Below are 14,933 nucleotides of genomic sequence, written 5' to 3' on the forward strand. Positions count from 1 at the left end.
TAGTCAACTGGGTACATGTGGGGACGGAGATTTAAGTATCAGTACACATTCATGAGATGATCACAAACATAGAGGTAGGGTATAATGAAATTGCTTAATTTGATAATATGACAGAAATTGAAAATTATATTAACTCAAAACTTTTCTAATACACGAGATCCTTTCCCCTTTTTTTAGATTGATAACATGATTTATTCTTTAAAAAAATAATAAACTTTTCTATAAAAAACCTTTTACAAAAACTAGTTATGCTATTAGATCCCATAATTTACATAACGACATTTATGAAATATTTTCAGTAAAAGTTTTTGGGATAAACATGGTTACAAAATATCTTTTACAACAACTTTGCTAATGTCTAACTTAATAAAAGACCTTAACTCCAAATATGTGCATGTTAGGGCCACTTATGGTCCAATTTACCCAATTTACATGCCAATCAAATCTCTAATAAATACTAAAATCAACTTTTAAAATGCTTGTAATAGCCATAATAGCTACACCATTCGAATTCACATTTTAAAGCAAACTAAGAACATATGCTCCTCAACATTGTGTCTTACATTAACAATCTACATCGTAACCTGCTCTGCATCATCCTAATATCTTATTGGAGCTCTTGTGCCATCAAGTGATGTACTTACAATGTATGATCTACTGAATGATTTTGAAACTAATTGTAATGAAATATTGTCATATCATGCTCTTGTAGTATGCTACTTCTAAAAGTTTGAAATCTCGAGCCGTGTCAATATTTTGCTTTTTGAGTGGAACGATACATTTTTCGGTATCATGCAGACATTTTGATGTATGGTGCCGATAGTAAATTGGAGGTGGAAGGAGGAATGAAATAAAGAAAAAGATAAATAATTACATAGTTAAGTTCAATGTTTGCTTTCCATCTTAAATGCACTATGATATTATCTTGTATTAAAATAAAAAATAACAATATTATCTCAATTTTGGTATTCCAAAGGGTATCAAGTGTTACATGAAATGATACATGTCGACATGATTGACTCAACGATACATAAAACATTGTCTTGGTTCCAAGTAGTATCAAGTATCAATAATCTATCAAAACGATTCATTTCGACAATTTTGCTCGTCACAATACGAGACTTCAAACCATGCTACTTCTTTTGTACAAATGAGTTAAGTATGCTAAAGTCCTCATTGTGATTAGATCTAATCATATAAAAATCATTAAAATGCTTGTCAGCATAGCACGCATGGCACCAACATGGTGTTGGTACAACTTTATGGCTTATTTTGGGCTATCTTGCAGACAAGTGCATATCACACTAGCTTATTTTCGAAATATAGTTTTAGTAAATACTTTAAGTAAGCTGAAGTCTGTTTCTTATGGTTAATTTGCAGATATTTTCATTAGAGCAGACAGCTGAAGAATTAAGAACCCGATGTCAAAAGCTTCACAAGGGATGTAATAGATTCATGTGAGTTTTCTGTATGCATAGCGGATTCATCCTTTTCTTATGGAAACCCCATATTCTAGTGTCAACATATTACATTTTGACACTTTATGTTTAAGTCATTATATTATCATCTTTATCTCTTCTGAGAAATTAGCTTTTACTTTACAGGTCATCACTTGAGGAATCCTATCATAATGACATTTACTTTGCAGATTCATTAGAAGCATTTGGAGTTGGACAAGATGACCCAGTTAGTGTAGCTATTGGAGGTTAGTCATAGTCACTTTGAGTACTTCTATCTCAATGTTGACTTGTTATATATCACAGTTTTCAATTAAGTAAAACTAGGTATAATTTTAATATTTGCAATTTTTGGTTTAATTTTACAATTTTAGTTTGTAAACAAGTTCATCCATGGGGAATTCTGTTCAGGTGCAGTTTAGTCTTGATTTGACTGCAAATTAAGGGTAAGCTGGGAAGATTAAAGTGGATGAATGGCTCTGATGAATCATAGATTTGGTAATTTCTGACAAGAGCAAGCAACCACTCCTAAGCTTATCTATTTAGAATTTCCTTCTCCTTGTTGGATTTATAGAGCTCAGTCCTCCCTCTCTCACTTTAGAAAGATTGATAGTATCATGTTTTGATTTGATAATCTTGGTTTTACCTTCCTAATTAGTGGATTAATCAGGTTTTGAAATCTCCAAGATTTTTGGCTATTGAGGTTTAGACTTGATATAATCGGCAACATTTGAGGTTTAGACTTGATATAATCGGCAACATGGAACTCTTTTCTCCTTTGCAAGTTTGTGAGCAACAAAGAGTCTCTTCATAGATGCAGGGGACTTGGGGTGGCAAGTCCTCTCACTTGAATTATAATAGCAAACTGTTTTTTCCTTCTTCTCTTGCAAACCCATAGCTAGACATTTTTTTGTTGTGTCAAGGTCATTGAGTATCCTATTTTTGGTTTTTATGTGGGAGTTGGTAGTTTCAATAAGAAATTGTTATTAAGAGATCAAAGTGATCTTGTGTTGCCTTGGCATTGAACATCAATCTGTTTCAGATAATTTTAGACGCAACGGTTGAGGTGATTGTTCCCTAATATTCAATTGTCTATAGGCAATGATTTGTTTGGCAGTGACTGATAAACATTACGGCGTTTGAAAATGTTAAGACTTTAATTGAGGTAGAATCCCTATTCCTTTCTTACTAGGCACGACTATAAAGTTAAAGGATCAAACAAGAGTTGGTTAATTGGGTGAAGGATTAATTAAAAGGGTTTTGCTTGTGTTTTAACCTCATTTTGGATGAAGTGCTTTACTCTTAAGTTGTGTAGATTTGATGGTTATGCACCTTCCTTATTTTAAGGTGTGGGGGACATATTTTGGACATGGGGATGTTCGTTGGCCATTGTGCGCATCATGGGGTTTGAAAAATAGATAGGGGAAGTTTTACGGCATCAGATGGGTTATACTGGAGAGTTACATACATCTGAACTTATCAAAGGCCTTGAACTAGATAATTAGAGTTTCCTTCCAACATTAATTATGGGGCACATGATAGTTAGTGCCACTAATGCCTAGTTTGGGAGTAGATAATTTCAAGGATATTACAAGACATGATAGGTTTCATCAACGCCATAGTTGTGAAAAGTGTGCGCTTGATTATGCTTAGGTGCACGCGCCATTTGCATTTCGGTATGATCCAGGTGTAGTACTTGAATGAAGGGCGCTTAAATACGTGCCTTTCAAGAGGTTAAGGTGCACTTTTCCTCTCCTTATTGAAGTTTTAAAATTTTTTTAAAAGCCCAACTCATACATTTAATTACCATTTAAATTAATTAGGTTACATGCATGAATGTGGTACATTTTTCTTGCGTGATTCTTCTTCTCCCCTCGAAAATGAACATCAATAGTCCCTTGCAAATTTATTTCACTGATTTTCTCTCTGCGTGACTCTTCCTCTCCCCTAAAAAATCATCATCAACCTCCCTCCCTTGTCAAACGTAAACTCTTCTTTTGCCTACAACATTAACATCAACCTTCTGGATTTGGCTATACTTTACTGCTATTCTCCTTTTGTTTCGTATGTTATTTTCCAAACAGATTTAATTTGAAGTTTGATTTTAATTATTCAGATAAACTATTTCAATATTTGAATATTATTATTTAATAGTTTATGAAATATTTAAATTTTATTAGTAAAATATTTTGACAGAAATTCTCTATATATGTTTGAATCGTAAAAATTTATATCTAAAGCGCCTTATTTCGATAAGGCGTGCACCTCACCTTGCGTCTAGTGCCTCAAACCTCACAACACCTATGCGCTTTTGGGTGCCTCATGCTTTAAATAACTATGATCAACACCTAACTTTGGATTATATGACTTAACTAAATTTACAGGGTGCATGATGGTTTAAAATAACTAATTGTGGATCACTAGACTTCAATGATCTTATTGGCATGTGACAATAAGAACTGTTAATACATGATTCGGGAATAACATGACCTTAGTGACAAGCTTATATTAAAGAGAGCCTTTTAGATTATATGTGTTAGAATAGGTGCCCTGCAAGCTAACTGTTGGCGGGACTTTATTGACTCGTGTATAAACATCCTTGATTTTAATATAATTCAATTTAGTATGATATTTACTTTATCTTTATACTCATGCTTGATGCATAGATAAAGTTCTTGAATATACTATAGTGAGATGGGGTGGTACATATGATGACTATCATTAAATATATCAATATTCACTGGATATTCTAAACATGTTTCTAGTCAATTAGGCTGCCTAATAAATAAGGATAAAGGTCGCTTGAGTTAGAAACTAGTATCTTTGATGTAGTGTACCATGTTTCATTGGTAAGGACATAGAGATGTTCAAGCATACAGATCGATGTTTATACAATGAGTTCATCTTATAACCCCTACACGGACTTTCCAAGTGATTATCATTTATCGAGTGGATAAGTCTTTAGTTGTGGTTGTACATTAGTAGTCCTTATGCCCCGAGACAATATTGAGACTCTATATGCTGGGGCTATACTTTAACTCATTTACTGACTCCATTAGGGTCATCAGATGGTGAGATTGGGTGTAGTGATGAAATATATAGGAGTCAGTGTTTGTAGTAGAGGATTCACCACACACACGTGGGTATGGATATCCTATACAATGTATTGTTCTATAGTGTATGAAGTCTTTGAGCAGAACGGTAAGATGTGCTTTAGGAAATGAGTTGCCTAGTTTCATATGCGATGTCACTATAAGATACATCACATGGTTGTCAAATCAATATACAACCCTCGATATACCCATGGTTGTAGATACGACCAGGATTATGAGATGAAGGGATTGAATTGTATTTTAACCATAATTGACTGGTTCTTACAGGGAGTCATGGGACGGTGTTGCTAGACGCTCTTACCATGATTCGTTGGGTGTTAATCAGAATTAGTTTTGACATCCTATAGTAAAGCAGTTGATCATATGATGGAGCTATTATGGGTATGCTCGTATAAAGGATGAGTATAATCCTGAATCATAAAGAGTTATGAACCGTTGGCTAGCTGTATCCCTGAACCATTGAGGGTTACACAAGAATTGTCTTCGCTATTTCCCGTTGAGAAAGTTAAATTCAAATAGTTGAATTTGGCGAATAAAGTTTGATGTGATCAAATAGTGAATTGACAACTAAAGTTTGATATGATCAAATGTTATCATGATTATGATGAACTCACATTATTAAGTTTTAAAAATGTTCTAATATCCAATAAACCAAGATGGAAAAAGAAAAATGGCTAGGTTTAATTTGTTAGCCACACATGTCTCTTCATATTCCTTAGAGAGGTGAAAAGACCCATGTCTATTCATCTTCCTTGGATAGATGAACAGACAATCATCTCTTCATCTTCCTTGGATAGATGAAGAGACACTCATCTCTTCATCTTCCATAGAGAATTGATGAACTATATAAAGAGATGTGGCCATCCTTGTTGAGAGGCCAAGAGTGTAGAAGTGAGAGAGAAGTGAGGCGGGCAAAGAGAGAAGTATTTTCTTTCAAGTTGTCGCCCCCTCTCAAGAAGATAGAGATCTTCCCATTTCTTCTATCAAGAGAAATCCATCTCTTTGTCAATTGTTTGTTATGATTGTCTCGACGAAAAAACGACACTTGATCTCTAGTGTCATCAAGCATTGGAAAGGGGACTCCGATCGTGGACCAGATTAGACAGAGCAAGCACAAGTTCAAGACAAACAAAGAAGAGCTATTTCGTTAAACCCGAAATAGTTGGAGATATCCCCAAACAAAGTTGTTTGAAAGGTATGTTTTCATTTATGTTTTGATTCATTTGTATAATGATGCATGTGTTAATAGTTTTATTTAGATTTTGCTAAAAGATCTAGTATATTTAAATTAGATAGTTTTGCATGTCTAAATAAAATGATTAAAATGATATTTAGATGAATCATTCAAATGATAGTTTATCTTTGTTATGCTTTAAGGATTTTACTTGAATGGTTAGATTGTATTACATACTTAGATTAAAAATCATGTTAATGTTTGTTTTTGAAAATCCATATGAATATTCCTTTGATTTAATTGTTAAATCATACAATAAATTTAAAACTTTTGCTGCGTATATGGGTGTAGAAACATAATCGTGAATTTTGACTTCTGATCCAATATTATAGGTGTCACATCCTCTTTAGGTGAATATCATAAGATGTGAGAATTGCATGGGCATAAATATATCTATGTTACTAGACTCGTGATTATATTGTGTATAACTGCATATGCATTTGCACTGTCTTTTTATATGTACATCTTGTGACCCTCTTTTATCAAATTTACTTTTACTTATAATTTGTATTTACACTTGCAGTATATTAGTTTGGGATGGGTGGTTGGGTTGTTAGGTCAAATTTTTAGTGCACTATTAAATCTTCTTCCTTGAGACATTGTGTTTTTTGGATAAATAAAAATATATTAAATCCAAAAAGGGGTACAACCAGGATTAGGCAAGCCCAATCACCATCATCTGCCATCCCATAGCCTAGTGACTTACTTATGTCGGACACAACGTTAGATCAAAGTATACTCTCCTGTCCCTTCCAAAGAAACTACTATTTCTCGCTCGCCAAATGTAGTAAATCATGGAAGATAAGGTTAGGTGATTGACTTTTGTTAACACCTGACTCCCTCGATAGTATCACCTGAAGACTCGCATCATCCGTCTGTATATAAACATCTCCTTTCGTATAGCCATTCTCAAATCCTTCTCCATAACTCCACAATAGAGGGGCACCTAAAGAAAAGATGCTCTTGTGACTCTAGCATCTGACGGTAGAAGATGCACTACCGATCCAACAAATACTCTTCTCCGTCTCTATTGTGGAGACGTTGCCGGGCTAGCATCCAGAATGTAATTGCTCTTCCACACTGTCTAGATCTATGACTTTTTAGGATTAGTGTTTATGTCGTCAGTAATACAAAAGATATCGAATCTTAATTAAGCACTAGTTGACTTCGCACGGCGAATTATTTAGACTAACGAAGGTTGGTTTGAAAAGAGAGAGTAAGAGGTTGAGAGGAGAGAGAAAGAAGAAAAAGAGAGTGGATTTTGAGAGGGGTTGAGCTAAGGGATGTGAGAAATGGTTTGAGCTACGATTCTAGGATTTCGATTTCTTTATGATGCTAGGCGATGTTACATAAATTGCTTAGTTCCTATCCTCTATATTCATGCTCTTGTAGGAAGTTAGATTCATTACCGATTCTCCCCTGCAGTGGACAAGCCGGTATGATCTCCTACTTCATGTCCTATATTACTAAATAGAAATGATTCCTATAAAGTCCGTTAACGAGTTATCCTTGTCAGTATGGCCCTTCGGTCATATATCATAAGAACACACTAACACACAATTATATAGAAATAGAAATAGTGATTACGCTCGATTCCCTACTTCCTTATGGAGAATTTCTTCTCCTTTCAAGGTGATACTCTAGACGTTCGTTAACGTGATCTGCCTGTCATTAGCGTCCCTCGGTCATACGATCTATCGTATTCCCCATACAGGATTAACAATTCTACACAACTATTCGATAAAACATGCAATATATATATATATATATATATATATATATATATATATATATATATATATAAGAGATTTGATATGCTGAGCGACACTTTGTGCGCGATCATAAGCGAAATCCGACGTGGGCTATCTGACGTGGCCAAAACTTAATTTTTTTAATCTCTCTTTCTTTTTAAATTAAAATGATATTTTATCTTCTCTCCTATTATTACATGAAAAAAATTATTATGGTAGTGATGATACAATGTTGCAGCAACTACTATGCAGTAGCTGCTACAACAGTGATGATACAATCTTGTAACAACTACTATGCAGTAGCTGCTACAACTTGTAGCAGTTACTATGCAGTAGTTGCTACAACGGTACAGTAGTTGCTACACGTTATAGCAGCTACTATACAGAAGCTGCAAAGGAAGAACAACCCCAAAACATAAAGTAAAGCATACTTACAACCCTAGATGTGAGAAGAAGGGGAAGAAGAGATGCTCGTCGATGTTTCCAATATTTTGGGGATGCCTACTTGCTTCGGAGATGGATGGATCGTCAAGGGATGGAGGTGAATGAAGCTCTAGGGTTTCCCCCAAGGGGAGAACCCTTCCCCAAGTAGAGGGACGAAGTCCCAAACCCCCCAATTCCCCAAAAAGGATAGAAAAACCCTTTAAATAGGGAAGGGCGCGAGCTTGACACGACCCATGCTGATGTATGCCCAAGGGCTGAAGATAGGAGAGATCAATTATCACTTCTGGAAGGCTCAATTACAAGACTACGGGCAAAGCGTTTCAAGGAAGCACTAAATGGGCTAATCAAAAAACATTGGGAGGACTATGAGCAAGGAGAAACCAAGATAATCGCAACTGCTAGTCGTGGCTTAATCCACGTAATCGGGCATAACCATCCATGACTGACCGCGCTTAATGGAAGAACGCTAATAAGCATGCAAAGCATGGGAATTCGTTCATGCATGAAGACTTAAGTATTTTAGATTGTTTAATGAAACATGCAACTTAGAACTCTAATTGTGCATGCATTTATTTTGTTTTGGGTTTCTAGATAGCTTGCATGAGGCATGCAACATTGAGACTCTAATTGTGCATGTACTTATCTTGTATTTTTCCTTGTTCACTCCCATTATATAAGGGAGGGACATCTTAGTATGAAGGAACTTAGTTTTTTTGGTGAGATTGTGTGCTCTCTTAGTTCTTGAAAGAACTTGCTGAACTTATCGAGTCTACTCTCGTGGCGTTCAACCCATCGAAACTTATCACCCCTAGGTGTGGCGTTTCTTTCCTTCGTAGGCTTGGTTCGTGCTAATTCTTGGTTACGGGTCAAGGCTCACACACTTGTCGTTTAGTTCTTGGGGTTCTATCCACCTTTGTTTCGGGTTCCATCACATTTATTGGTGGGGTTCGTATCATCTGGTATCAGAGCTTCGGTTCAAAGGCAAGTGCAAATCTATCTTTACTTGTTGTTCAGCCAAAAGCAAAAAAAAAAAAATCGTGGAAAAAAAAAGAAAAAAAAGGAGCGCAACGAAAAGACAAAAAAAAAAGAAGAAGAAAGCGCAAAAAAAAAAAACTGCTTGTGTGAATCGAAGTAAATTGTCTTCAACAATTCTTTTCTTGTTTTTCTTATTCTCAAACTTCTACTCTTTCATTTTCTCTTAAAATTCTGCTATCATAAGTTTAGGTGGTATCTTTTGAATTGCTACGTGATATTCTGATTTGTTCTAGAGTTTGATCAAGAACTGAGAGATATCATGAATTGAGAGCTACCACCCAAACGTGAGTTGAGTGCTTGTGAGGTTTTCTTTCATTTTGCAGCCATGTCCAACAACCAGGAGGATGGAGCAAATGAGGGGGCTAGGCCACTTCCGAACCTGCAATTACAAGCATTGATAGGGGAGATGCAGCGGATGATGAGGGCGGAATTAGAATCTATCCATGAGAGGTTGGATCGGGTGGAGGATAGGACACCAAGAAGACATCAACAAGACCGTATTACTAGAGCACAACGAAGACATGCCCAAGGGATTGATGTCGAAGAAGATGAAGAGGTTATTGTGGAAGATTTTGATGAGCAAAACTACAATCGGGGCAGGATTGGACATCGAGGAGATAGAAATGGAACTAGAAGAAATAATGATTTAGGAGGGATTAAGATGAAAATTCCAACATTCCAAGGAAAAAATGACCCAGAAGCTTACTTGGAATGGGAAACTAAGATGGAAATGATGTTTGACTGTCATGAATTCTCAGAGTTTAAAAATGTGAAGTTAGCTGCCATTGAATTCACTGATTATGCTATTGTTTGGTGGGATCAAGTGGTGATGACTCGGAGAAGGAATAGAGAGCAACCTGTGTCCACTTGGGAGGAGATGAAAGTGCTCATGAGAAGGAGGTTTGTACCCAGCCATTATTATAGAAGCTTATATCAGCGGCTTCAAAGGTTATCTCAAGGCTCCAAAAGTGTGGATGAATATTTCAAGGAGATGGAGTTGTCCATGATCCGAGCTAATATCGATGAAGATCGGGAAGCCACCATGACCAGGTTTTTACATGGTTTAAACCCAGAAATTGCTGATATTGTTGAATTGCAGCATTATGTTGAGCTGTCAGACATGGTCCACCAAGCACAAAAAGTGGAAGAACAACTCACGAGGAGAGGATTGGCTAGGAGGGGACAACCAATGACTACTCATGGCACATGGCGGACAGCTCCAAGAAAGGAGGAACAACCTCAAAATAAGCCAAAGTTTGAACCTTCAAGAAGCCCAAACCTACACCATCTACTACTCAAGGTAATCGCGAGCCCATTTCCTCTAAAACTCGTGATATCAAGTGTTTTAAATGTCAAGGGCATGGTTATATAGCTAGTCAATGTGTGAACAAAAGGGTGATGGTAATAAACGCCCAAGGTGAACTTGAGTCGGAAGATGAGGACGAAATAGTTGAAGAAGTGCCACAAAAAGAGGACAGTGATGATGAACAACATGCTGTTATCGGAGACTTATTGGTGGCCCGACGAGTTCTCAATTTACAAGCTAAGGAGGAAGAAGGTAATCAAAGGGAAAACTTGTTTCATACCCGTTGCTTTGTCAATAACAAGGTTTGTAGTGTTATTATTGATGGGGGGAGTTGCACCAATGTGGCAAGTACTGATTTGGTGGAGAAATTGTCACTACCAACTCGGAAACATCCGCGACCTTATCGACTCCAATGGCTAAACGATTGCGGAGAAATCAAGGTAACAAAACAAGTCTTGGTAGCAATCTCCATTGGCAAATATGAAGATGAGCTGTTGTGTGACGTGGTTCCCATGCATTCATGCCATCTATTGTTGGGAAGACTTTGGCAATTCGATCGAAAGGTAACACATGATGGCCTCACAAATAAGTATAGTTTTACTTTGAAAGGGCAACTTATTATTCTTGTACCGTTGACTCCAAGACAAGTTATGGAGGACAGACTATAAAAAGCAAATGAAAAGAAGAAAGAAAAAGAAATTGAGAGAAAAAAAATTGAGAAAAAAGAAGTAGAGGGAAAGAAAAATGAGAGGAAAGAAGATGAGAGGAAAGAGACAAAAGGAGTGGGCAAGGAAAAAAAAGGAGAGAGAAAGAAAAATATTTTTTATGCAAAAAAAGTGAGATTAAGTGAGCTTTGTTTTCAAATCAGCTGCCCCTTATCCTTTTGTATAAGGAGGCACTCTTGAGCACTAACGACCTTAACAATTCTTTGCCTCGTGTTATTGTTTCTCGTTTACAGGAATTCGAGGAGGTCTTTCCTGAAGAGGTTCCGCATGGTTTACCTCCCATTAGAGGAATTGAGCACCAAATTGACTTCATACCTGGTGCCTCCATTCCGAATCGACCTGCCTATAGAAGCAATCCGGAGGAAGCAAAGGAACTTCAGAGGCAAGTTAATGAATTATTAGAAAAGGGGTATGTTCGAAAAAGCATGAGTCCTTGCGTCGTGCCTGTGTTACTAGTTCCCAAGAAGGACGGAACATGGAGGACGTGTGTGGATTGTCGAGCCATCAACAACATCACGGTAAAGTATCGCCATCCAATTCCTAGGATTGATGATATACTTGATGAATTGCATGGTTCTTGTGTGTTCACAAAAATTGATCTTAGGAGTGGATATCATCAGATTAGGATGAAGGAAGGTGATGAATGGAAAACTGGTTTTAAAACTAAGCATGGCTTATATGAATGGTTAGTAATGCCTTTTGACTTAACTAATGCTCCTAGCACTTTTATGCGTTTGATCAACCATATTTTGCGTGCTTTCTTAGGGAAATTTGTAGTTGTATATTTTGATGATATTTTGATTTTTAGCAGAAGCTTAGAAGAGCATGTTACACATTTAAGGTTAGTTTTGAGTGTGTTAAAAGAAGAAAAGCTTTTTGCTAACCTCGATAAATGCACCTTTTGTACGGAGAAAGTCGTGTTTCTTGGTTTTGTTGTTAGTACTAAAGGCGTTGAGATGGATGAGGAAAAGGTGAAAGCAATCCAAGAGTGGCCAACACCGACAACAATTAGCCAAGTATGGAGTTTCCATGGTTTGGCCAGCTTCTATCGACGGTTCGTGATTTTAGCAATATTGCAGCTCCTCTTACTAAAGTCATCAAGAAAAATGAGTCATTCAAGTGGGGAGAGGAGCAAGAGAGGGCCTTCAACATTTTAAAAGAAAAGCTAAGTCCTACCAGATTTTTCTAAAACCTTTGAAATCGAATGTGATGCTTCTGGTGTTGGTATAGGTGCTGTGCTTATGCAGGAAATGAGACCCATTGCTTATTTCAGTGAGAAGTTGAGTGGAGTCACTCTCAACTATCCCACATATGACAAGGAAATATATGCATTGGTGAGAGCATTGGAGACATGACAACATTACCTATGGCCAAAAGAATTCGTGATTCACACAGATCATCAATCTCTAAAGCATTTGAAGAGCCAACATAAGTTGAACCGACGCCATGCTAAATTGGTAGAATTCATTGAGACATTTCCTTATGTGATCAAATACAAGCAAGGAAAGGAGAACGTAGTTGTTGATGCACTATCTCGAAGGTATACTTTACTGCCCACTTTAGATACGAAGTTACTTGGATTTGAATATATCAAGGATTTATATACTAACGATACTGATTTTTCTGAGGTGTTCAAAGCATGCGATAAGGTTGCATTTGGTAAGTTCTATAGGCATGATGGGTTTTTATTTGGTGAAAATAGATTGTGTGTGCCTATGTGTTCGTTACGTGAATTATTCACTAGGGAAGCCAATGGTGGATTGATGGGTCATTTTGGCGTTACTAAGACTTTAGGGGTTTTACAGGATCATTTCTTTTGGCCTCATATGAAACGCGACGTGGAAAGAATTTGTGAGAAGTGTATCACTTGCAAACAAGCTAAATCTAAATTGAAACCCTATGGCTTGTATACTCCTTTGCCTATACCTAGTGAACCTTGGACTGATATTTCAATGGACTTTGTTTTGGGATTACCCCGGACCAAGAGAGGGAGAGATTCAATTTTTGTTGTGGTAGACAGATTCTCTAAAATGGCGCATTTCATTCCATGTCATAAAATTGAATTGTTCTTTAAAGTGGTTGTTAGTTTGCATGGCAGGCCAGGACCATTGTCTCTGATAGAGATGCAAAATTTTTAAGTTATTTTTGGAAGACTTTGTGGGGGAAATTAGGAACTAAATTGTTGTTCTCTTCTACTTGTCACCCCCAAACTGATGGGCAAATTGAAGTGGTCAATCGAACCTTGTCCTTTTTACTTCATGCGGTCATTAACAAGAATTTGAGAATATGAGAAGATTGTCTACCTCATGTTGAATTTGCTTACAATAGGAGCATACATTCTGCGACTAAATTTTCTCCATTTGAAATTGTTTATGGTTTCAATCCCTTGTCACCATTAGATTTGATTCCTATAGCTGTAAGTGAGCATATAAACTTAGATGGTAAGCAAAAGGCCGAATTCATAAAGAAGATTCATGAACAAGCACGACTGAATATTGAGAAAAGACCTTAGCAATACATGCAACAAGCTAACAAGGGGCACAAGAAAATTGTGTTTGAACCAGGAGAATGAGTTTGGTTGCACCTCCGAAAGGAGCGATTTCCGGACAAACGTCGTTCTAAACTTCTACCTCGAGGGATGACTCATTTTAAGTATTAGAGTGCATCAATGATAATGCCTACAAACTTGAACTACCGGTGAGTATGACGTACATTCTACTTTTAATGTTGCTGACTTATCCCGTTTGATGCAGGTGATGATTTGAGGACAAATCCTTTTCAAGAAGGGGAGAATAATGTATGCCCAAGGGCTCAAGATAGGAGAGATCGGTTATCACTTCCGTAAGGCCCAATTACAAGACTACGGGCAAAGCGTTTCAAGGAAGCACTAAATGGACTAATCAAAAAACATTGGGAGGACTATGAGCAAGGAGAAACCAAGATAATCGCAATCGCTAGTCGTGGCCTAATCCACGTAATCGGGCATAACCATCCATGATTGGCTGCGCTTAACGAGCATGGGAATTCGTTCATGCATGAAGACTTAAGTATTTTAGATTGTTTAATGAAACATGCAACTTAGAACTCTAATTGTGCATGCATTTATTTTGTTTTGGGTTTCTGGATAGCTTGCATGAGGCATGCAACATTGGGACTCTAATTGTGCATGTACTTATCTTGTATTTTTCCTTGTTCACTCACATTATATAAGGGAGGGGCATCTTAGTATGAAGGAACTTAGTTTTTTTGGTGAGATTGTGTGCTCTCTTAGTTCTTGAAAGAACTTGCTGAACTTATCGAGTCTACTCTCGTGGCGTTCAACCCATCGAAACTTATCACCCCTAGGTGTGGCGTTTCTTTCCTTCGTAGGCTTGGTTCGTGCCAATTCTTGATTACGGGTCAAGACTCACACTCTTGTCGTTTAGTTCTTGGGGTTCTATCCACCTTTGTTTCGGGTTCCATCACATTTATTGGTGGGGTTCGTATCACATGCTACGGTCTTTGGATCACATGCTACGGTCGTGTGGAATCCACACGACCATAGTTTGGTCTAGTGGCACGGTCTTGTGGAACCACACGATCAAGTTCTTCTTAGCCTCTGATAAGGTGACACGGTTGTATGGATTCACACGGCCGTGCTCCTCTTTGTCTTTGGATAGGTGGCATGGCCGTGTGGATTCACACGGCCGTGTGCTGCTCCTCCTCTGGTCCGGTCATATGACCGTGTGGATTCACACGACCATGTGTTGCTTCTTTTCTGGAGTATGGCATGACTGTTTGAATTCACACGGCCGGAGCTTGATTTGCACGGGCAAGACCACACGGTTGTGTGGTTTCACACGGCCTGAGCTAGATTTTCACAAGTTGC

General features: G+C 37.4%; 1 protein-coding gene across 7 annotated transcripts in view; it reads left to right on the forward strand.

Moving 5' to 3' along the window:
* The window catches only part of LOC121967558 (ADP-ribosylation factor GTPase-activating protein AGD2-like), a 66,397-nt gene that overhangs the window by 7,180 nt on the left and 44,284 nt on the right, over positions 1-14,933 (forward strand). For 4 of the 7 annotated variants that reach the window (XM_042517881.1, XM_042517888.1, XM_042517865.1 and 1 more), the window contains 2 exons: positions 1,381-1,457; positions 1,605-1,705. In XM_042517881.1, coding sequence (XP_042373815.1) covers positions 1,381-1,457; positions 1,605-1,705 — 178 coding nt within the window. Of the gene's footprint in view, positions 1-1,380; positions 1,458-1,604; positions 1,706-4,770; positions 5,766-14,933 lie in introns of those variants that run through there. The other 3 variants (XM_042517905.1, XM_042517897.1, XM_042517915.1) reach the window with 2 other exon arrangements.

This window comes from Zingiber officinale, chromosome 1B (assembly GCF_018446385.1).
Source record: "Zingiber officinale cultivar Zhangliang chromosome 1B, Zo_v1.1, whole genome shotgun sequence".
NCBI classification, from domain to species: domain Eukaryota; kingdom Viridiplantae; phylum Streptophyta; class Magnoliopsida; order Zingiberales; family Zingiberaceae; genus Zingiber; species Zingiber officinale.